Source organism: Bradysia coprophila (genome assembly GCF_014529535.1).
Source record: "Bradysia coprophila strain Holo2 chromosome X unlocalized genomic scaffold, BU_Bcop_v1 contig_12, whole genome shotgun sequence".
Lineage (NCBI taxonomy): Eukaryota > Metazoa > Arthropoda > Insecta > Diptera > Sciaridae > Bradysia > Bradysia coprophila.
Window position 1 is genome coordinate 2,648,535 of NW_023503293.1, and position 20,923 is coordinate 2,669,457.

The 20,923-nt window shown below is 35.2% G+C and overlaps 4 protein-coding genes and 1 long non-coding RNA gene across 7 annotated transcripts; 3 read left to right on the forward strand and 2 right to left on the reverse strand.

The window, feature by feature from the left end:
- Nucleotides 1–701: 701 nt before the first annotated feature.
- LOC119067196 lies at nucleotides 702–13,572 on the reverse strand. The gene is made up of 3 exons (XR_005085890.1): nucleotides 13,563–13,572; nucleotides 6,082–6,088; nucleotides 702–888 (listed from the first exon to the last, which is right to left on the reverse strand). It is a non-coding gene; the product is annotated as an uncharacterized LOC119067196 (long non-coding RNA).
- LOC119067194 (zinc finger protein 354C) lies at nucleotides 2,181–8,805 on the forward strand. 2 transcript variants are annotated; one of them, XM_037170025.1, is made up of 4 exons: nucleotides 2,181–3,397; nucleotides 7,844–8,040; nucleotides 8,091–8,339; nucleotides 8,401–8,805. In XM_037170025.1, the coding sequence occupies exons 1-4, from the start codon at nucleotides 2,303–2,305 to the stop codon at nucleotides 8,450–8,452; spliced, it is 1,593 nt and encodes a 530-aa protein (XP_037025920.1). In that variant the 5' UTR covers nucleotides 2,181–2,302; the 3' UTR covers nucleotides 8,453–8,805. The 2 variants fall into 2 exon arrangements, with proteins under 2 accessions (XP_037025920.1, XP_037025921.1); XM_037170026.1 differs by having other exon boundaries at nucleotides 2,183–3,397; nucleotides 8,097–8,339.
- Nucleotides 9,234–10,567, reverse strand: LOC119067195 (putative endoglucanase type K). 2 transcript variants are annotated; one of them, XR_005085889.1, is made up of 6 exons: nucleotides 10,214–10,567; nucleotides 10,049–10,160; nucleotides 9,788–9,984; nucleotides 9,640–9,725; nucleotides 9,497–9,566; nucleotides 9,234–9,442 (listed from the first exon to the last, which is right to left on the reverse strand). XR_005085889.1 is itself a non-coding variant. In XM_037170027.1 (4 exons), exons 1-4 carry the CDS (start codon nucleotides 10,271–10,273, stop codon nucleotides 9,723–9,725), a joined length of 372 nt encoding a protein of 123 aa, XP_037025922.1. In that variant the 5' UTR covers nucleotides 10,274–10,567; the 3' UTR covers nucleotides 9,636–9,722. The 2 variants fall into 2 exon arrangements, 1 of the variants encoding a protein (XP_037025922.1); XM_037170027.1 differs by lacking the exons at nucleotides 9,234–9,442; nucleotides 9,497–9,566 and having other exon boundaries at nucleotides 9,636–9,725.
- Nucleotides 13,573–14,914: 1,342 nt separating the features above from the next.
- LOC119067461 lies at nucleotides 14,915–15,739 on the forward strand. The gene is made up of 4 exons (XM_037170447.1): nucleotides 14,915–15,022; nucleotides 15,087–15,251; nucleotides 15,317–15,490; nucleotides 15,549–15,739. The coding sequence occupies exons 1-4, from the start codon at nucleotides 14,963–14,965 to the stop codon at nucleotides 15,699–15,701; spliced, it is 552 nt and encodes a 183-aa protein (XP_037026342.1). The 5' UTR covers nucleotides 14,915–14,962; the 3' UTR covers nucleotides 15,702–15,739.
- Nucleotides 15,740–16,211: 472 nt separating this feature from the next.
- On the forward strand, nucleotides 16,212–20,291 carry LOC119067463. Its single transcript, XM_037170449.1, has 4 exons — nucleotides 16,212–16,409; nucleotides 17,489–17,596; nucleotides 19,874–20,043; nucleotides 20,104–20,291. The coding sequence occupies exons 1-4, from the start codon at nucleotides 16,298–16,300 to the stop codon at nucleotides 20,188–20,190; spliced, it is 477 nt and encodes a 158-aa protein (XP_037026344.1). The 5' UTR covers nucleotides 16,212–16,297; the 3' UTR covers nucleotides 20,191–20,291.
- The last annotated feature ends 632 nt before the right edge of the window (nucleotides 20,292–20,923 follow it).

Below are 20,923 nucleotides of genomic sequence, written 5' to 3' on the forward strand. Positions count from 1 at the left end.
GCGTGTTAATTTTAATTTCGGTGAAAGAGAAAAATAAAATTGCCAGTCCTCACAACAAAAACTGTATTTTTGAGCGACAGAAATAAAGAACAGTTCTACTTAGAAAATGCAGAATGCAGAAATAATCGAAAAACTTGGTCCCTTAGTTTGAGAATAATTGATTCATTATCTGCACAACCATTGTAGATTAGAAATAAAATTTTCTTTGATACGAATGTTTTTAAAATGTGGCTTGTATCGTTGACAATGCACAAATTCTAGAAGTCGGATCAACGTTGATGGAAAAAGTGTTTCCTTCCCGGAAGTTGAAATAAGAAAAATTTTCCAATTTGGGAGAGAAATTTTCAGTTTCTAAATTTTACATCGGATGTGCACAGAACTGTAAAGACTTCCTATGAGCGAGGTACCCGGGTTCCTGCACTTTTTCCATCTGCGCGTAAAACCAGCCAAAAGTGAAAACTTATTTCACACTTCGTTACAGGGAGAGACAAAATTCGACATGTTTTCTAGTTTAAGAGTGGTTGTGGTTTGTAATTGATTCCACAAGAATTTCGTTGAACAAATGAAAAACTAGATTTTTGTTAGACACGCGCTCGGAACAAGAATTAAATACAAAAAAAATCTCGATTGGTATTTGCTAAAGAAATTGTGAGTGGAATCATTAAACCACAACAACTTTTGAATCATAAAACACTTTTACACGCTACATGCGTCGAAAACCGTACTTTTCATGTTTCAAGCACTACTTTCGACGCCCTTAGCATGTAAAATACATTACATAACTCGGGATAAAAAATGAAAAGTCTTATTTTCGTGTGTATATTGAACTCGGCTTCGCCCCGGATCAACGAAATTCACACGAAAACTCTACTTTTCATCTTTTTATCCCTAGTCATGTAAAATACTATTGTCTCTCTGTATTCATAAGTTGTAAAGCAAATTCACTTGTAGCACTCTGCGAAAATAAAATTTTCGCGAGTGACATACCGTTGACACTTGCGATAATTTTCATACCGCAGGGCTTCGCAAGTAAAACACCTTACGTAATTGTTTGGAGATTGTTTTTTTTTCCACGATTAAGTATAGTTGCCTTCATATCGGACGTAATGTACTATCACAATCTTCATACCATGAATACCAAGCGAAAAATAACTCAATCCTTGTGTGTTGATCCATAAGACCGCAATAATGAGACTTAAATCTGAAATACCATCGGTCACAGTCCGACAAAGATTGCTGCATTCAAACAGTGAAACTCAGTCTCTAGCTAACGTTATGCTATCTTTGAATAGACAATACCCAAAAAGGCAATCAGTCAGATTTAAGATTCAACCTTTTGCTTCGGTTGAAAATTTCCGTGTTATAAGTTTTTGAATGGGTGTGTCTTGACAGCGTCAACAACAAAGAATTGGAATTCTTTCTTTTACCAAATTTTACCAACAAATCTTCATCGAAATTTGACCAGTAATCAATGCTGTAAACCTGGATAGTTCCCGTTGACCGTCATTCCATTAGAGGCTCATACATTTCCAAAGTAAAATATAATCACTACCATCTACGGAAATCAAATTTGCATTTGAACTGACACTTGTTGCTTCCTCAATGATGCGTCACGCAACAAAATGACTCGACCGGTGATGTTTCTATTTTAAGATTGCTTACTTTAAATGATGGTCGATTGTAGAATGTTGTAAACTGATGAATATTTTATGCTTTAGAATGTGTCAACTTTCGGTGAAAAGGTAGAAGCCTCTGAAAATGTTTTTGTTAGTCCTGGTGTTTTCATTTCACATTTTAAAAGGGACTAGGAAGCTTGAGCTTATGTAGAATTTTCTATAAGTGTACATGATCACGGTGGTCACACTTCGTCACGAACGCGACCTTAAGATTTTTTACGAATTTTATCGAAAATATTTTTCAGGAAAATTTCTAAAATCTTTATAAAATTTTATAAAATTCAAAAAAAAAAAACTCGAGAAATCGTTTTCTGAAAGATAGACAGTGTGATGAAACTTATCTGACAATACGTTATACAGCCAAACTTAGCCCATGATTAGTAGTGGCTACTTTTAATGGGATTTTTTGTAAATTAATTAACTATTAAATGTTATCAACGATATGAGATCAAGCATAAAAATCATTTGTTACAAATCCAAACGTTATATTGCCTCTGTCGCACAAAAATACTGATTTTAGATTTCATTTCGATATTTAGGCCTGCACATAAACTGAACAAAAATTAAAGTTTTTACCTAAAGTTTAAGATAAACGTAAAATTAAGTGAAACATAGAAAAAAAGACAATGTTCCCGTACAACACTGCATTGAGATTTCCACCACAACTGAACTCAACATATTATCACCCATTTCTAATACGCAACGGTGATCCGCTATCGCCGCTAGATCTTTCGCTACGAAATCCAGTACCAATAACTCCACCAACAACTCCTTCCCCGCCACGAAAACGGTCCAGAAGCAATGGTTTTCAGGAACATTTTCAACTACTTCCATTCAACGGACATATGTGGCGAGGCAAAGGTGTTGATGAACTCCAGCCTGACCCCGAGTTGACGGAATGGCAGCAAAAGAACGAGCATACGGAGGAAGAAGTCGATCGAAAAGATCACAAAAATGCATTTGTGAATTCGACGGATTTTACTAAAATAAATAACGGAGACGTGTTCATCGGTCGTGATAGGGATGAATCTCAAAATGTGTCCAAAAATACGAGTTTATCAGACGATCTAGAATTGAACGTCGAAAATTCAACACATTCGGACGAAGAAGATTATTACATTGACGTGATTAGCCAAGACGATACGAAAAGTATCGATATTTGTGATGAATCGGACGAACAATGCAAACTGGATGATAGCGTTAAGAACAGTATATCTGTGTGTTCGAGTGAATGTGACGATTCACCAGTCCATGAACCATTGTCGCGCAATAAGGTCGTTTACGAGGACTCAAAACAGCACTATCAAGCACTCGAAGGTTTTGCAAAACTTTTCGAAAAGAATTTCGGTAAATCAACTAGTAGCCAAGTGAACGATCCAGTTAAATGTGAAAAATCGTTTGAAAGCAAAATCGAAAAACGAAAATTGAAGATCCGAAAACAACCACTTGACGACGATAACTCTAGCCCGGTGTCCGGAACGATAATTCGAAAATTAAGACACGATGAAGAGTTGGTGGTCCGTAAAGGTGATATAGATCCTGCATTTAATGTCGTGGAAATAACGGAGGAAGCGAAAATGATATTAGCTAGTATCGATAATCAGATCGGCTCATACATATGTCAACTGTGCCGTGCAATGTATGACGATGCATTTCAATTGGCGCAGCATCGGTGTTCTAGAATCGTTCACATTGAATACAGGTGTGCTGAATGTGACAAGGTAAAATTTAATATCAAAATTGTTTCTTATTATCAGTGTTTTATCTGCAGCGATAGTATTGATGTGCCTCCTAAATCAAGTTTTCTTTTGTTAAAATTTCTGTTATAACTGCAAAACATAGCATCTGAAATCAAGCAGTAGACCAGATTTTTTCAAGACGGACCTGTGTATGCAACCCAGCTATGTTGTCATTATAAAAGAGGAGAGTTGCCGGTGTACTATATTTTGGACACACGTGCTCCAGTTGTTGACAGTATTTTGGTTTCGATAATTAAAATGTGTTTACTATGCTGGTGCATGTAACAAGGCTATTACATGTATAGGCAATAACCTTTACATCACTCGCATAGTAAAACGTCGTACTACACACGGAAAATAAAGTGATATCTCGTGTCACAATGAGTAAAAGTACCTCGGGCTGCCACCCTCGGATACTTTTTCTCATCTGGATACGAGATATCACTTTACTTCTCTTGCATAGTAATGATATAGTGATTGTTTATTGACAAATGGAAATGAAATGACCTAACCTGTCTACATTTTAAAGAAAACTAAAAATTGAAAATGTTTGACACATTAGAGGCTCTCATTTTTATACCTGTGGCTGTTCAAAAAATGTTGTTTATTTTGTGGCAGATCATATTAAAAAGGCCTGTTCTAGTGCTTGGTTCAGTGCTATGTGCAATATCATTTAAATATTAATTTAAGGTATGATTAGTTAATCCATCGCATACACTTAAAATATCTTCGATCCACAGAATAATGTTTTAAATAACCGTCTAGTGCTTCTTTGACCAGATTATCTTAGATAATAATAATAAATTATTGGTGTAGTCCTGTCAACACAAACAGCGAAATAATATGAGAAAATTTATTATCGCGAATTCAGTTTCGATAGTGAGCGTTTCACATAAATGTATAGTTCTTCAAATATATGTTTCTTAACTCACTAGTAGGATTGTAAGAAGTATGGCAGTTCGACTCATCGTTCACTTAATAAAAACCTACGAATTCGTATAGGACGTTCTTAGGGTTGGGGATGTGTTGGTTTCAGGATTAAAGAGTTTTCAGACATCTATTGATAAACTTGTTTTATGATTGACAGAATAGTAGGTGTCCGACTACTTGGCCAGAGACCAGTACACTAACTCTATGGGGATATGGTAATATCTGAAACTTTAACAAAGGGTATATCCCCGATATATCGAGACACGAAGTCAATCGGCCATATGGTTCGGGAGGTATTGTCGGAAAACAGAAAAGCCTCTGAAGAATACGACGAAAAATCCTAATTTCATAGAAAATTTCATATCAAAAAAAGTTTCTATAATGTGCCCTTTAGTGATGTTGCTCTCGATCTGTATGGAAGGTATGGAAGGATAACCTAACATGACCCTAGTATAAAATTAATCGAAAATTTGATCATTTATTTTTCATCAATCGATCTATTAAGTCATAAGAAAATTACTGCGTTCATCTATTGAAACAATTTTGCTACCTTCACACCGACACGGGTCTCCTGATTATCGAAAACTGTAGAGGGACTCCAGGGGAACTTAAATCAGCAGTCTGTAAAATCACTCCAGTGCTACCCTATGTAAAAGGCAAAATGTCGTTAAATTTCCACCACTCTGAAATGTTCGTTTTCAGTTGAATTTTGCCAAAGAACCCTTTGAGGCAATAGAGAAAGGACCAGTCTAATGCCTGAAACTACGATTTTTTCTTGAAACTACAGTTTTCAGTCTTAAAAATTGTAACGCAACATACCGTTATTGGCGGAATCTGCCCATAAACAACATTTCCGCTGATTGACCAGGGTCGTTGTTGTTGTTGGCACATAATTTACTTTGAACAATGTTTGTTAACCAAAAGAATTGCTATGTTTCTTGATCGTGGTACTTTGAATAATATGTGTAGTGTATGCGGTTTACTTGCAAAACTTAAAAAAAAAACTATTTTTACATGCTACATGCGTCGAAAACAGTACTTTTCATGTATGAAGAACGTCTTTCGACGCCCTTAGCATGTAAAATCCATTACATAACTCGGGATAAAAGTGAAAAGTCTCGTTTTCGTGTGTTTATTGACCTCGGCTTCGCCGATCAACAAAATTCACACGAAAACTCTACTTTTCATCTTTTTATCCCTAGTCATGTAAAATACTATTACGTGCTTTTGTTTTCCCTATAGTCGAATATGGCTTATTTCACACCTAGGGAAAACAAGAGAATTGGTTTAGGTTTCAAAAACATGTAAAACTAGTAATAAAAACATAGCTAACGCCGACCCGTACGAAACACCTATTTGTATCAAAAGCCTTTAATGTGAAACTCTTCATTTCTTTTACTTCATTATCTACTGAATGTGAAAGTGAAATTTCATAAATTCCTATTTAAACAGCTACCTACGTTATATCTACCTATAAATAACCATTTCACAGATGAATATGCTATTATATAGCTGTATATGACTGCATATAGCTGTATATAGTTATATATAGATGTTCATATATGGAATGCCTGAACACATAACAAATTACTTCTATTTTAACAGAAACTCTCTAAGTAGCATTTTTCCCAAGATCATATATGGCCGCAGGCAGCCATTTTGTTAGTAATAACTTTCAAACAAAAAAAATTGATGAAATTCGATCAAAATTTACTCGAGATATTGAGAAATATCACCCTCTTACTCAGGGAGTCCAATTCGACGTGTTACAAACCTATAAGACCCTAGTACTTCGTACGGATCTAAAGATGAAAAGTAGAGTTTTCGTGTGAATTTTGTTGATCCGAGGCGAAGACGAGTTATGTAATGGATTTCGTGAGGGCTTCGAAAGAAATGCTTGAAACATGAAAAGTACGGTTTTCGACGCGTGTAGTAAAATTGGTAAAATACGAGTCAAGTATAACATTACTATTCGTAGGCAAGGCTAGACACCTCAAAAGGATGAAAATAAATTGTAATTTTTCTAAAAAAAAATAGTTGCCGTAAAAGGTGGACTGTAGCCTACGCGAAACAGTTTAATTATACGTCAGGGTCCAGAATCAAAAGTTACATAGATGTCCCTTCTCTCAAACCTTCTCATTTAGATTCAGTATCGAATCCACTGACTTCACTCGCTGATTTATTTGTTAAGCGTATGTTAATCAGAAACCTCCGCCTGTTGGTCAAGGTTAGTAAATTGTTTCGACAGTCAATATGTTTCCCTCCGGAAGTCAACGTTGTTGAGCAAAGCGAATTTAGAAGAATTCGAGTTTACATTTTTCAGTTGACGATTATACAATTAGTCGAATCTTTTCATCTAGGATTTTCGCATCGCTAGTATGAAAAATGTTTTGCTTTTATTAGTTTAAAGACAAATTTTGCTTAACAGCATCACATCGGCCAGAGCTAATCGCGTATTTTTTAATAGATATTTTAATACCTCACGTGATTCACGATAATGGTGATTTTTACTGTTTCTTTTTTGCAATTTTTTTTTTAATAAAAGAGATGAAGAAACATAAATACGGTGAAATGAGAGTTGTAATAGTATTACAGTGTAATATGTACATTCTTCACTTCTTTATTTAACAAAAAAAAATCCAAACAGAACATAAAAAACGGCATAGCTCCAGTATGCTAATTAACAATTCAAAGGAGCTATTTTAGGTTTAAAACAAATCGTACAAAACAAAGTATGAATCAAAAGAACAAATCGTGATCCAGTGCTAAGTCAATCGTTCGCTCATAGATCGGTTACCTTGGTCTAATGATTTATCGCGCGTCATGGTCTATTAAATTTCAAGCTAGAGTTAAGAGTCACTCCGCGCTAGCAAGTACACTTTCAGTCCACGAGTGAAGTTTTCAATATGTAATTGTTGTGTTTTTCAATATTCTTATGTATACGAAATTACTATTTGTTGCACAAGTTCAGCTTAGGCCATTTGATAATTAAAGGAGGTTTTTTGTTATTTGTGATAAATTAGACTAACCAATTGTTAGTAACCAAGATCCATTAATGCATGCATTCATACATTGTCATGTCTGTGATGATAACCGTATAATTAGTAAATATGAAAATTGTTGTCCACTTTACGGGAGAGTCAGTCGAGAATCATTTCTCCACCCCCCAGCTTTCCTAAAAAAGACATACCGTTACCCTTTTATCAAGTTACCTTTTAGAAACGACGAATCATCTGCTATCAATAAAAAAAAGTAAGCGATGCTCTTCTTAGTCTAGTCTCTTGTTAATAACAAGTTGCTATACAGCATATTTATATATTTAAACGAATGAAGTAAAAGACTTAGGTTTCCAAACTTATTACACTCTAAACAGAAAATGAATGGAGATTCATTGAATACACGACACGTTGACTGTCTGTAAAAAATAAAAAGACCCTACCCGAATAATGTTTGGAACGTACACTGCAATTTTAGATAATTGATTCAAATTTCTCTTAGGTGTTTAACTGTCCTGCTAACTTGGCCTCGCACCGAAGATGGCATAAACCGAAAGTGGTAAACAGTCCCCGAAAATCAGCCCCGTCAACAGCTAGCGAAATTTCGAAAGAAGTGGAGTCAATCACTACTGAAAAGCAACCTTCTGATGTGCCGAACAATGGCTTTCCTTGCAAAGAATGCGGTAAAACATTTCGCAGGTAACGAAAATTAATAAAAATTCGCATCACTTCAATTTATATGAATGGAGTTACAGACTGGCTTACTTGAAAAAGCATTCGATTTCCCATCAAGTCGTTTCGAGTAAAGAAGCTGTTGTAGACACAATGCGAACTCAACAATTACCTTTTCGAAGCTACCAGTCTGGACGTTATTCTAACATTTTCCCGGAATTCGATAAGCGTTTAAACTCATTTCAACAATTCTATTTTCAACAAACTGAGCGCATGTCTGCATTTCAATATGTTAGAGACCATGCCATCGAAGGATATATGAAGAGGTAGAGACAAAAATTAGAAAACTTTAGTTGGTCCTAATGGCTTTCCTTTATCGACCTGTAGAAATACTCAGCTATCGCAACTTCCACAACTACCACTTTGTGCAGCAAAATGACAACCAATATTTCGGCCTGTTCCACGAATGGCTGCTGCTCAATGGCCTCAGATACCAGACTTCAACAGTACATTTGTCAGCAATCAGCCGAAACCACATGCTTTACGTACCAATGCCAGCAACACAAACATTTGAGTGAATTTATTTTGATGGAAATGTTCCTTCTTATCCGGAAGATCGGCCTGTTTTTAAAACACAGCATTTACAAAATGAAACCAAATATGCAATATTGGTCAGTCCACGTATTGAAAGAAAATCATTGCGATATATAGTTATGGCGAATATACACGTTTAAGAAAACTATGAAGAATGTATTTTAACAATAAAAGTCACAGTTTATGTGCACCACAAATCCAATACTGAGCTGCAGAATTTTTATTTCAAAAGGAGCCGTTACGCACGAAGAAAGCGTGTTCTTTGTACTGGGAAATAGAGTTACTTATAAACTTACTGCGATCCTTAGACGTTTGAAAATGGTATGGACTTACCTGAGCTCGATTATAAGTTATTTACTCAAATACGTGAGTGAAAGTTTTCGAGTAAAAAACCTTTCTTGACAATGCGAATGTCACCACAAGAAGAACCTTTTACCCTATTGGTACATTGGTAGGTACTATCGGATAACTAGGAAAAAAAAAGTTAAAAAGTCCAGTTTTTGTGTTAATTTTGTTGAGCCAAGACGAAGTCGCTGCGCCGAAAACTCTAAGAAAATTGAGTGCGACCTGCGAAATAAAAATCTTACTCGCGAAACAGACCACAGTCCGCGATTGTATTTTCCCCATATAGTTCTTTCTTAACATAATTCACACAAATCTGAGGAATATTTTACAACAAAATTTCCTCATTTTTGATTGAAGGTCATTTTTGTATTATATAGTGTCCTGTCTTTCACAGCCACTTCTAGCGTAGAGCCTCTGATTACACCGAACTTCGACGAAATCGAAAGTTGGACTGTCAGCATTTTGGAACCATTTAAAACGCCAAATGCATCTAAAATTAATTGGAAAATAACTTTTTTTTAAATGGTTACCACCCTCAACTCACCCTTTAATGAGGTACGGCGGAAGTCGTGAACACTCCTCTTCACTTTGTACCCGTCCAAAATCAACATGATCTACAATCGGAAGTTTTTATTTAGAAAATCGAGAACGCCAACAACACAAAAAATGACAAGACCCTTCCACCACCTGTTTTAATGGTGTCCCCATTGTGTTGAGCATCCATTCGCACTGCTGTCTCCTGTTCCTGGTATCAAAAGATCAAAATAATTTCACTGCAAATAAGCGAAAGCTATTTTGAATTGTTGATATAATTGGAAGGCTTGGGTGTCATCACTTCTGTCACAGTATCACCAGTATTTATCACTTGTTTTATCATTTCCTTTCCAACTACCGGACCGGAAGTAAACTTCAATTTGAAGCACATGCAACACAAGTCAGCATCATATTTTCTAGGTAAGCGGACTGTGGCGAATCCATTGGAGACGTAATCATTCTCTTCCCACGGTTGGTAGAATCCGCATGTAAAAGCATCTACGAAGAAACGATGCTAAATTACAGAATAACGGCACACAAAGAGAGAGAATAACGATCCCACCGCCACCACTACATCCATCTTCAACATTGGAATTATTGTGAATTTGTATATCATCGGGCGAACATGAAACGACTGGATTTCTTACAGACGCCTCATTCGACGCGCAAGATGGCTACAAATTTGATCTCTAAATTCAATATATCAATGAGAAATCAGTTATTTTACCTTGCAGCAATCCCATTTTTTCGATACAGCGTAGGTTCTGAACACTACATTCGTTTTCATGTAGCAGACGCCAAGGCCTTTCTTAAGGATGTAAGGAAATGCGGGAGAAATGAAAGTGTCGACCCAACTATAATGAGTGCAGCCTGGTGTCGCAGTACACCTACTCCTACATTCGTCGCCACTGGAATGTACTATTTTTAGATCGTTTCCCTTGAAGTCGCAATCCTTTGCTCAGTTGTCTATTATGCCAGTCGATGGCCTGTGTGAATGTTATTACAACCAAGGCAATTGTCAGGATGGAGTACATTTTCAGTTCGGAAAATTTCATGTAAAAAATAAAAGAGTTGTCTTGTGGTAGTGACACAGTTGAATGATATTTTACTTATAGTTTCAGTTTGGCATTGCTTACTGGCGTACAATTGTTTTTATGAATTCCTGTTTCGTTGTGTGTTGTTTTTCTCGAAGAGTTAAACTTGCTTCCGGTCATAGAGATAAAGTACCAGTTCCATTCAGGGCCATTAAAGCTATTCAACAAAATTATTTATTCACTCCTATTGCTTTCGAATCGCTAGGTTGCATGGGCCCAGAAACGAAAAAATTTGTCTACAAATTGGGGTCATTAATGAAAACAGCTTCAGGAGAACCGCGCTCCACCGATTACTTATTACAGAAAATTTCAATCGCTATTCAAAGAGGAAATGCGGCATGCATTCTAGGAACATTAGGGAGAAGTAGAGTAGATGATTTTTATTTATTGTAATATTTATTTGTTGATGAAAAGATCGTTTTTTTACTGACTGCGCCTTTGTGAGCAGTCTTTTTTTTCGCTTGTTTAAATAAATAAAAGGAATTTTACGTCGCAAAAAAAAAAATATTCAACAAGAAGATTTCGTTTTGCGTTCGCGCCTAGATATCGTTTGCGTTTGTGTACCGAAATCCAGATATATACAAACGCATAGAGCTCATCACAACTATGAATTAATAGAACACGCACCGGCGGCAGAGGCTTTTTTTATTTAAAAATTGAAGTTCAACAAGTGGGAGAGCTGCAATGCCTATAAAAACAATCTAAAATCATAAAACGAAAATGCGTTAAAACGACCAACAGAGCGAAATTGTGAGTTTCCCTTTTTTGTTGAATTGTTGAAAGCTTCGAAATGTTTGTTGAACAAAATTTTTACTTGTACTTTGCTGCGCTTGGATACTTCACAGCAGTAGTCATCAGAAGATGACCATTTTTCTATGTAAATCATTCGAAAACACGTTCAACTGAATGATTTGTTGCTGTCTCGTGTAATGGTGGAGGCGACTGAAGGTGGATCCAGAGGTCGAAACAGTTTATTCATTTTACATGCGCTTTACGCGAGCCCTAGGAAAGGAAAGAGCACTGCTCTGTTTGTTCCTTTTAACACATTTTTGTTTTATGATTTTAGAATGTCTTTATAGCTCTCCCACTTGCTAAACTTCAATTTTTATTTAAATAAAATGCCTCTTCATAGAATATAACACCTACGGTGTGAATTAGCTGGAAGAGGTGCCAGCGATGTGTACCTAATTTCTATCGGTATTTTATTATTTTTTATCGGTAGTATTGGATTTTTCTATCGGTCGAATATAATATCCCTTTCAATAACCACCACCCGATGTTGTTGTGTCAGAATTATTTGAACCGGCCCAAAGTGAGTTGGTTCGTCTACAATTATCTGGATATGAGATAACGTAAGTATCTGCAACTCAAACATTTTATATCTGTCTCTTGAACTGCTACTAGAACTTTAAAGTGGTTTTATAGATTTAGTAGCATAATAGTGTACTCACTGCAGACGCAAAATGAGCCATTATACTTTATTGACATGATCGTGAAAAGACATTTCCCTAGGCGGGATTAGTGAGTAAAATAACTTGTGAAACTGTATATTTTGCCGTGTATGATTGCCTAGGCAAAAGTTCTAAAACAAATTCATTCCGAATCCTCAGAAAAGTTTTGGAAAACGAACCTATAATAATGAAACAAACGAAAACGTTCTCAAAGCGAATTCGTTAGAAAGAATAGGCGAATTTCATACATTCAGTATGTAGCGCATATATCGTCATTATCAAACGAAAAGAGGACGGTATGGGTTTTACTAGCTTCAACTACGAGCACTCTGTGTTTTGCGCTTATTGTACAATGAAATTATTATCGTGATACTAATGCTTCGAAACTCATATTCTGTTATAACCGATAGATAAGTTCTTTGCACTGTAACAATAAAATAATTTCGTTGGTCTCGATGGAACATTTTCTGTACTTTTGTATAGTAAATATTGAATTTTGGAAAGATTTTCAACTTTACATTCTAACTAAAATATAATGTTCTGTCTGCTATCAATGTAGTAATCACCAGGCATGTTCGTTAACGAGAGATTTTTTTCTAACATTGAATGTGTTTTCAACATTTAACACGACAACATGATGTTCAGTTTTTTTTTCTACATTGAATTAAACATGAATATCAATAAGACTCGTACGTCAACCGAGATTATGTTGCACATTAGAAAGCTTTTGTTTTTTGTTCCACAATCTGTTCTTGCGGACTAAATATATTTACTAGATGATTATACCCAGTAGTCTGATATTAACCTACAAAGAAGTAGACGTCGATGTTGTTTTCGTGCCTTCAAAATATATTCACTATCTCTACCACTATCACTATCACAATCTATTCAGTAGACGTCGATGTTGTTTCATCGCCTTCATAATCCATTCACTGCCTATTTACATTTTATTGTGAACAGCCGTGGGATGCAATGTAGTCCTAACCCTCTGTGACCGAATAAACCTACAGCAACTGACAAAACCTTTATATTTTAATCAAAATGCCTCTCGATCCTGGAACTCAAGAACTTTGAGTTGCGTCGGCAGTTTACATCAAAATTATATAGCACACGCGCAGAAACAGTTTTGTTTGTGAATAACTTATGACTCCGTGGTAGCGCGTCTGACTCCAGATCAGAAGGTTGCGTGTTCAAATCACGTCGGGGTCATAAATTTTTTGTGAATAAATTGAGGGATTTTATTTCATTACGTCAGTACTTGGATCAAATTTATTTATTTATTTTTTGGTTTTAACGTCTACTTAACAAAGCGGACCAATCTAATAACAGTTCAACATTATTTCTACATTCAATCCATCAATTCAGTTCACAGTGACAGTTCTGTCTTCTCGTCTTGCAGACCAATACCCTCTCTAGCAAAACGAAACTACTTTTATTAAGGTGGTGAAAGAATCAAGTAGCCTTTGGAATTTACATGTACATTAAAACCAAGGGGGTAATCACTAGTAAATCAGTAAATCAAGTAAATCACGGTAAATCACAAAAAAATTTGAAAAATTTTTGAAAAATTTTTAATTGTCACTGGATTACATTTCGAAGTATCGTGGCCGTAAACATATAGGATAAATTTCATGAACTAATACAAATTGAAGTAAATAGATTCAAATTTAGTAGAAACTTCATTTTTGATTTACTTGATTTACTGTGATTTACCGTGATTTACTGAGCTAGTAAATCAGTGATTACTCCTCGATTAAAACGTAGTCAGTCAAAACTTCGAATAGTGTTTGTAGAATAAAAAAAAATTCTCAATCCCAAGTTTATCTTGCACTGCAGATGACGCAAATATAGCGTTGAAACGTCAACAACTGATCTCAACCGAAGAATATCCCAATAATTAACAAAGAAATAAGGTGTGAATTCGACACAGAGAGCTGAGAGTTTGTTTGCTAGAGAGAGTATTGTGCAGACACATTAGACAATCACACCAACAGTTAATTCTGACATCACGTCTCGTCAAAATAGTTCAATCCAAAATCTTAAATTTACCTCAGTCCTCAAATCCGTTTCGTCAATCAATCAGAAAAGTTTTCCGTTTCCCTTCTCCCTCCTTTATTATACAATACAAGACAAAGTTCTATCGTCAATTCTTCTAAAACATTTTCGTATCACATTTCTATTAAATCACCAAACTCTTGGTCTGGATGTGGGATCGACAGCCAGTGCAGCCCGATTGAACGCTCGACAAGCATTTTTGAATGGTGGAATTCCATCCATGTTCGGTCCTTGAATTTTTTTATTCTAATAAAATCCGGATTCCTCAGCGTTCGCACTCCCGTGTTAATGTTCAGTTGATTGCGTGAATATGGCTAGTCGATCCGACCTGATATAAACTGATGCATCCACAGCACCGCTGAAATCACCCTCCTCCGATTAAATGACATCAGTCCCAGTCATTCTTGATATGGACGTAAATCAAGTAATAGATTTGATAATTAATGATTTGGAGGATTCTTTTATCTATAGAAGAGGAAAAATATGTGACGTGGATCAACATATTCAAGCTTTCGTGTTGCAGCAACACTATTTTTGTGATCAAAATATTGTTCAGATGTATAGTGTAGTGCCCAACTTTGTATTGCTCGTCTCTGTAGCTGTAACACGAAGCTAGTAATATGATTGCCGTCTGTGAAAGGTTAACACTGGCGCAAGTACTAATGCACTGATGAGTGTCTTCCACACTTCATTGAACCAGTAATTTAATTCATGTAATCCTAATATAATTTATTCATTTTTCATATGTTTACTTAAAAAAAATTGTCTATTTAGATCCATGCAAACCGATTATCTCTTATTTATATACCTAAGTACCTCAGATCGCACAGTCAGTACCTTTTCACTGCATAATTAAATAGCAATTCGTTACACAAAATGAATCAAATTTTAATATTCATGTTGATTTGTGGTATAACCAAAACGTATTGCGACGAGGTAAATAAAAATTAAAAATTTTTGGATGAAATGTCCGGATTGTCAATTATTTAAAATTTACAAGGATAAGACCTACGCATTCAAATATGGTGGTATGGAGCAGCAAGATTCCGTAAAAGAATACTTTGATATTGTCATGGACGAAATAAAACACAAAGACGGATCCGATTCGATTTTCCTCGTTAATGGGGAAGTTGAGCAAAAATTGGACCTGGACGATGAATGGAAAGTAATGACGATCTGTGCAACATATTTGTAATTTATATTTGATATTATGACTGCGAATTGTTTAAGTCACGAATAATAGTCTATCGGAGCGACACGGTTGATGGTGAATACAGCGAATACAAGCGATTTCCCGAATTCAGCGCCTGCTCATTTATGAAAAAAATTTACAAACCTTTCTTTCATCCGACTATGAAAGATTGCTCGAATCTACCAGATCCAGAGACGTGTCCGATAACTAAGGTAGGTCAATTTTTTTTAATGATGAAAATTGGCAGACAATGCGCTTGTTCTCCTGTAGGAACAATATAAAATGACAAATTGTGAATTTGATGCGAATGTGTTCCGAAAATTGTCACAACCCGGCTTCTATAAGATTACCGCAGACCTACTTAAAAATGATGAGGCCGTAACTGGAGTCATCTTTCGAGGATCGGTGTACGAGAGGGAATGATAAATTAGATTGAGGTGAATTGTTCCAAATATTTAAAATTAAATTGACGGCAACAACAATTGCATTTTCTGTACAAAAGAAACCTTCCTACTACTAGAGAAATGGTAGGATGGTTGTGCGAGGTAGATGGCGCATGCCGGACGGTTTTTAACATCCTTACAACCAATAAATCAACGCAATCGTCCTAGCACAACCAACATTTACTTTCTCTGCCTATACATCCGATGGGAAGCGAAAGTTCCATGAAGCATATGAGTCCACAATAAGACCCCACATTAGAGTAGCTATCACTCAAAAGACTAACCGCGGTATCGATGCGTTCCTTAATCCGTCTAAAAATGAAAGAAGCCACTAGCCACTTCGATATCTTTTCCAGCAATCTCAAATCTCGTCCAGTATCAAGTGAATTATTTGATAATGAATTTTATCGATAAGTTTGTTGAGATACATTTAGTATATGAGAGAAACGAATAATTTTTTTTATCAATTTCGATGGAAGCAAAAAATGGGAGTCATTTATATCAAGCACGCATAAGTAGTGATTTAGTTGCCAAGAAGGTTGCGAAAAAGTGAAGCTAAACTTGAAATCGGAAATTATGGAGTTCAAACGTGTTTGTCCCATTAAACTTATGTTTATTTTGTTGATTTATTTGCAAACTACCAATGGGAAGCCATCATACATACAATCGTTGGATTTTGAGGATTGCGGTCAGTTTAGATTTTATATTTCACCAATTATTTCGATGGAATTTTCCTGGATCTTTTGTTCGTTGATTCGCGAATATTATGTTTTATAACGATTTCCGACCCCAGTTTTGTATATACGAAAAAACAAATGTTATGAAGCCACTTCATCAAAAACGGTAACGAGCTAAATAGCCGGAACAAGCCGGAGAGTAGTTTTGTTCACAAAACGTGTCAATTAATCGCAGAATACTTACAATATGCCCAAGATCTTTCGTAATACCGGTCAACCCAGATTGCTTATGTCAATGCGAGCATGCCCTTAATTTAATAGCTAAACGTTTTACATCCTAGATAACATTCGATAATATAGACTCTTAACTCTCTGGTACAGGTAGAGTGATGAAATGGGAATGATCATGGTAATATGCATGCGAATCCGCGTGCTCAGTGTGCCAGCAATATTTATCGAATTATTTTTCTTAATCGAAGAATGTTGAGAATTGATTCAGATCAAATTTACTCTTCAGTTCTTAGTTAGAAGAAAACGTATTCAAATTCTGCCTTCATTTTAAAATGAAAAGTTATCTTTGTTGGCCAGAACTGGTTCAGACAGAATATGTTTTTAGCGAACTGGCTTCCTTACTTTTTCGCAAATATATTTCTAAATTATGGAAAAATTGTTTTACTTTTTGCTCAATAACTAATAACTTCCGGTAAATAGTCTCCTATTATAATACTGTTTTTAGTCAGTTCATTTACGTCAACAAACAGCTGAGGACTCTGATTGACCGATAACAGTAAGTAATCAATATTTAAAATTTACTCGGATTTACTACGATTCAATAAATCAAATAAAATTAAAATCGATGACACAGCTGAACTTGCAACAAAATTATAGTTTGAGGTTTATTCGTTTGTAGAACGGGACATTGTCGTAAGATAACGAAAAGATCCAAAGAAGAAAAATACATCTGAGTGCCTGGTATTATAGTATTTTATATCGAATGTTGCATAGTTAGATAAGGACTACCAAGCGTTCTCTATAGTACCGAGGTAGTTACCATAAACTTTTCATTAACTACGTCTTTCCGCCTATCTAGGTTCTACTTTTGACCTTGTATCGGTGCGAATATCGACTTGTGAATCGACACCATGTAAGGTTCCAATGGGAAACACGGTACAGCTGACAGCCGATTTTATCACAGACGGTAAGACAAGATTAGTATAACACTGAAGAAAGACATAAAGTCGACATATCGTTTATAACTTTCATGATGCAAAAATTAGGAAGGGGATGGGCTGTATTGAAAGATGACTTTTTCCCCGTACTCATATCATTGAGTCTAGAGTCATTTTAGGGGGTAAATATGAAAAACGTGTACTTTTGCGTAGTGAAATTAATGATCGATCGGTCCATTTTATTTACTTAAATTACATAAATATCGATGTATACCATCTACGTATTTATCTTATTCCAAGCTTAATATAAAAAAAAAACAAATTTCGTTGAATTTAATTACCTGTTTAAGTGGGTTCATTGGCGGTTTATCTGTATGAAAAGGTGATTTAAGTGGTTTCATTATATTAAAAAAATTGCGCATCCTCATTATTATCACTAATGCGTTTTTTTCTTGGGATTCCATTTTTGTTGTTGTTTCATTTTTGACTAAATCCAAACAAGAACTCAAATTAATACGAGTCAAAAATCATGGAAGGTGTTCATTAACAACCGAACGTCGTACATCAATGATAAAAAAAACGGCACAATGTAGACGTAAAAACTTGCACAGCCAACAAATATGTGCAATATTGAGCTTATCGATTATAAGTGGACATGCGATTTCTTTTGTGTGATTATAACAATCATACGTTCAAGTGCCTTTAAATAAATCCGATTTGAATAGAAATATTAGGTCAAGGAATTATATGACAAATTTTTGACAAAAAGAAACGAAACTGAAGTCGTACAACTGCTCCAACAAAAAGATTGATCCAAGATGGATTGGTAATCAAATATTTCATGTAGTTCAATGGATTGGCACATCATCTTCAAATAATTGCCAACAAGGACGCAAACCTTTACGAATATTCGAACCAATATTGGGAACTTTTGTTCAACTCTTTTAATCTAGTTGATAAGGGCAAACGTTTACCAAAATCAGTTGCTCAACCAGCACTTAAAATACTTCTAAAAGTATTGTAACAAAAAGAGACATCAATTTTTGTGCAAAATTTTTTTTGTCTATACTTGTTAGAAAAAATTTAGAAGAATTTTAAGTGCTGTTTGAGCAACTAGTTTTGGTAAACGCTTGCCCTTATCGACTAGACTATTTGTGAAATTTTGTGTTATGAAACTAACTCATTCTAAATGAAGGACACATTAGCGAATTATAGGAAAAATCAAATTCAAACTTTTGACTTAATTATTGAATTTGGGGTTATCAATCGAAACGAAAAATAGATTTGTATGTGCCTAAAGCACTGATTTTTGTCTCATAATTCGCTCCTGCAATTTGTGTCCTTTCTGCATTTAACAATTCAAATTTAAAATATAATTCTGTTCTCCCATGAACCCAATTCCATTGATCAAAAAGTTGAAACAAGTAAGTCATACCAGATTTTCTACAGTCATTAAAATCAATCTACTTAATGTGCCACTTACACTTTTCTGTACACATCAAACGGTTTGGTTTTTCTTGGTCAGATTAAATAAAATATTGATCGATACGACATTTATAAATAGTATGGACGTATGTTACATATCTTAGAAAATGTTTAAATTAGAGAGAAAAAAAATGGTTTATTGAGTCACTGCCTTTTATCTGCCTTTATTTATTGCAATAACGATAAACAAGAATTTAAATTAAGTAATGTTAAATCTGCATTGCGTCAAAATATTGAGATTACTTTGGAGTCGAACAATTTGCGCACTATATTCAAACAAAGAAACGTAAAAATTCGTGACGACAATAATGGACGGCAGACCACTTACTTCCATGTGATGATGGAATACTCATAAATTTCACTTAATTGTTTCACCAGTTAATCTACAATCAATCAATTATATCTGTAAATGCACTATCTACTATTATATAGGATGTCTTGGGTGGTTCGGGTAGTTTTCGATACGCTGAATAGGAAAGTCTTGTGGAGGAAATATCTTCAGCTAATGAAAGAAAAGGACTGGGGTTTACTATCTAAACAAAATCTTTCCCAAGGCAAGCATATCACTAGTGTAATTAATGAATCTACTATTGGTCTAGTTGAAAGTATACTACAGAGTTAACAGATTAGGCCAAAAACAAACGACAGTGATTTCAATGGAAAATGTAGCATAATTATCGATTCCAACAACGTACATTTTTTCGTGTGGTTTCGGTCATACTAGTCACTAGTGTGATGCTTTCTTGGGAAACCAAAACTGATTTGCCGTGTGGATTCGATCGAGAAGATGCTCTAGTCAAAATACACTGTTATTATTACAGACCACGACCTTACTCCCACACTTACACACGAAGCATACTGGATTCTGTATGCTATCAATACTCGAGCTACAATATCGCCTGACGCATGTGAAGGAAAGTTTTGCCCATTCAAGAGCTACGACGGCTTGGGATTTTCTGCTGACCTGATGGTGAATACCACACTACCTGCGGTGAATAATGGAATAAAACAATGAGTAAAAAGACTAAGTCATAAACGGATTTGGTTTTAGGTACGCGGCACTTTGTATTGGAGAGTAAAAAATCCTAACGATACTCTGGTTATGTGTTTTAAAGTTCCAGTATCCATTGTTTATTAAAACAATCGGCGCAGTACATCAGGTGGAAGCTTATACACAGACGATTTTTCATATAAATCATTTTATATAAAAATGTGATTACAATTTTTTACTTTGAAAAATATTCAACTAAATGGCATGCTGTACAGTAATACAATCATACTTAGAATAATTAGATTTACGATAACATGAAGCAGTTTTTATATTATTAATAGACATAAATTATCCATCAATAAATATAAATCTATAAAAATTAAATGAAATACATTTTTTTTACAGTTTTAAAACATTAAGTAAGTTTGGGCCGATTGTGGAAGATTAACCACAGGAGGAAGTCTTGATACTGAATTCAGCTTCGCCACGGATTGATAAGCTTCACACAAGAAGTACCACATTGTACTGTACTGAAATCAGCAAGCAATTCGGTCGATCATCAATAGTTAATAGTCATTTACATAAAAAGTAGAGTTCTGGTGTGTATTTTGTTGATCCGAGGCGAAGTCGAGGTCAATAAACACACGAACACGAAACTTTTCCTTTTGATCTCGAGTTATTTAATGGTATGTACATGCTAATACAGCTTAAAGTCAATATGTTTTTTATTCTTAGGGTTATAATAGGGCACTTTCGACCCTAGGGACAAGAAAAGTATGTAATGCAATAGAAATGTGCTCCAATCGCAGTAATTGCGTCATAGATCCGTAACTTTTCAAAATGGAAATTTTCTTATATATCGGAACAAGTTAATTTACAT

What these genes read in the sequence shown, in the direction of transcription:
- LOC119067195 (XM_037170027.1), bottom strand. Translation starts at nt 10,273, where the DNA reads ATGAAAACGAATGTAGTGTTCAGAACCTACGCTGTATCGAAAAAATGG. An exon ending in AAAAATGGGATTGCTGCAAG is followed by an intron (nt 10,161 to 10,213) that starts GTAAAATAACTG and finishes TCAAATTTGTAG; the next exon opens with CCATCTTGCGCGTCGAATGA. An exon ending in AGATGGATGTAGTGGTGGCG is followed by an intron (nt 9,985 to 10,048) that starts GTGGGATCGTTA and finishes GTTTCTTCGTAG; the next exon opens with ATGCTTTTACATGCGGATTC.
- LOC119067463 (XM_037170449.1), top strand. Translation starts at nt 16,298, where the DNA reads ATGGAGTTCAAACGTGTTTGTCCCATTAAACTTATGTTTATTTTGTTG. An exon ending in GTTGGATTTTGAGGATTGCG is followed by an intron (nt 16,410 to 17,488) that starts GTCAGTTTAGAT and finishes CCGCCTATCTAG; the next exon opens with GTTCTACTTTTGACCTTGTA. An exon ending in AGCCGATTTTATCACAGACG is followed by an intron (nt 17,597 to 19,873) that starts GTAAGACAAGAT and finishes TTATTATTACAG; the next exon opens with ACCACGACCTTACTCCCACA.
- LOC119067461 (XM_037170447.1), top strand. Translation starts at nt 14,963, where the DNA reads ATGAATCAAATTTTAATATTCATGTTGATTTGTGGTATAACCAAAACG. An exon ending in CCAAAACGTATTGCGACGAG is followed by an intron (nt 15,023 to 15,086) that starts GTAAATAAAAAT and finishes AAAATTTACAAG; the next exon opens with GATAAGACCTACGCATTCAA. An exon ending in ACCTGGACGATGAATGGAAA is followed by an intron (nt 15,252 to 15,316) that starts GTAATGACGATC and finishes GAATTGTTTAAG; the next exon opens with TCACGAATAATAGTCTATCG.
- LOC119067194 (XM_037170025.1), top strand. Translation starts at nt 2,303, where the DNA reads ATGTTCCCGTACAACACTGCATTGAGATTTCCACCACAACTGAACTCA. An exon ending in GGTGTGCTGAATGTGACAAG is followed by an intron (nt 3,398 to 7,843) that starts GTAAAATTTAAT and finishes AATTTCTCTTAG; the next exon opens with GTGTTTAACTGTCCTGCTAA. An exon ending in ATCGAAGGATATATGAAGAG is followed by an intron (nt 8,340 to 8,400) that starts GTAGAGACAAAA and finishes ATCGACCTGTAG; the next exon opens with AAATACTCAGCTATCGCAAC.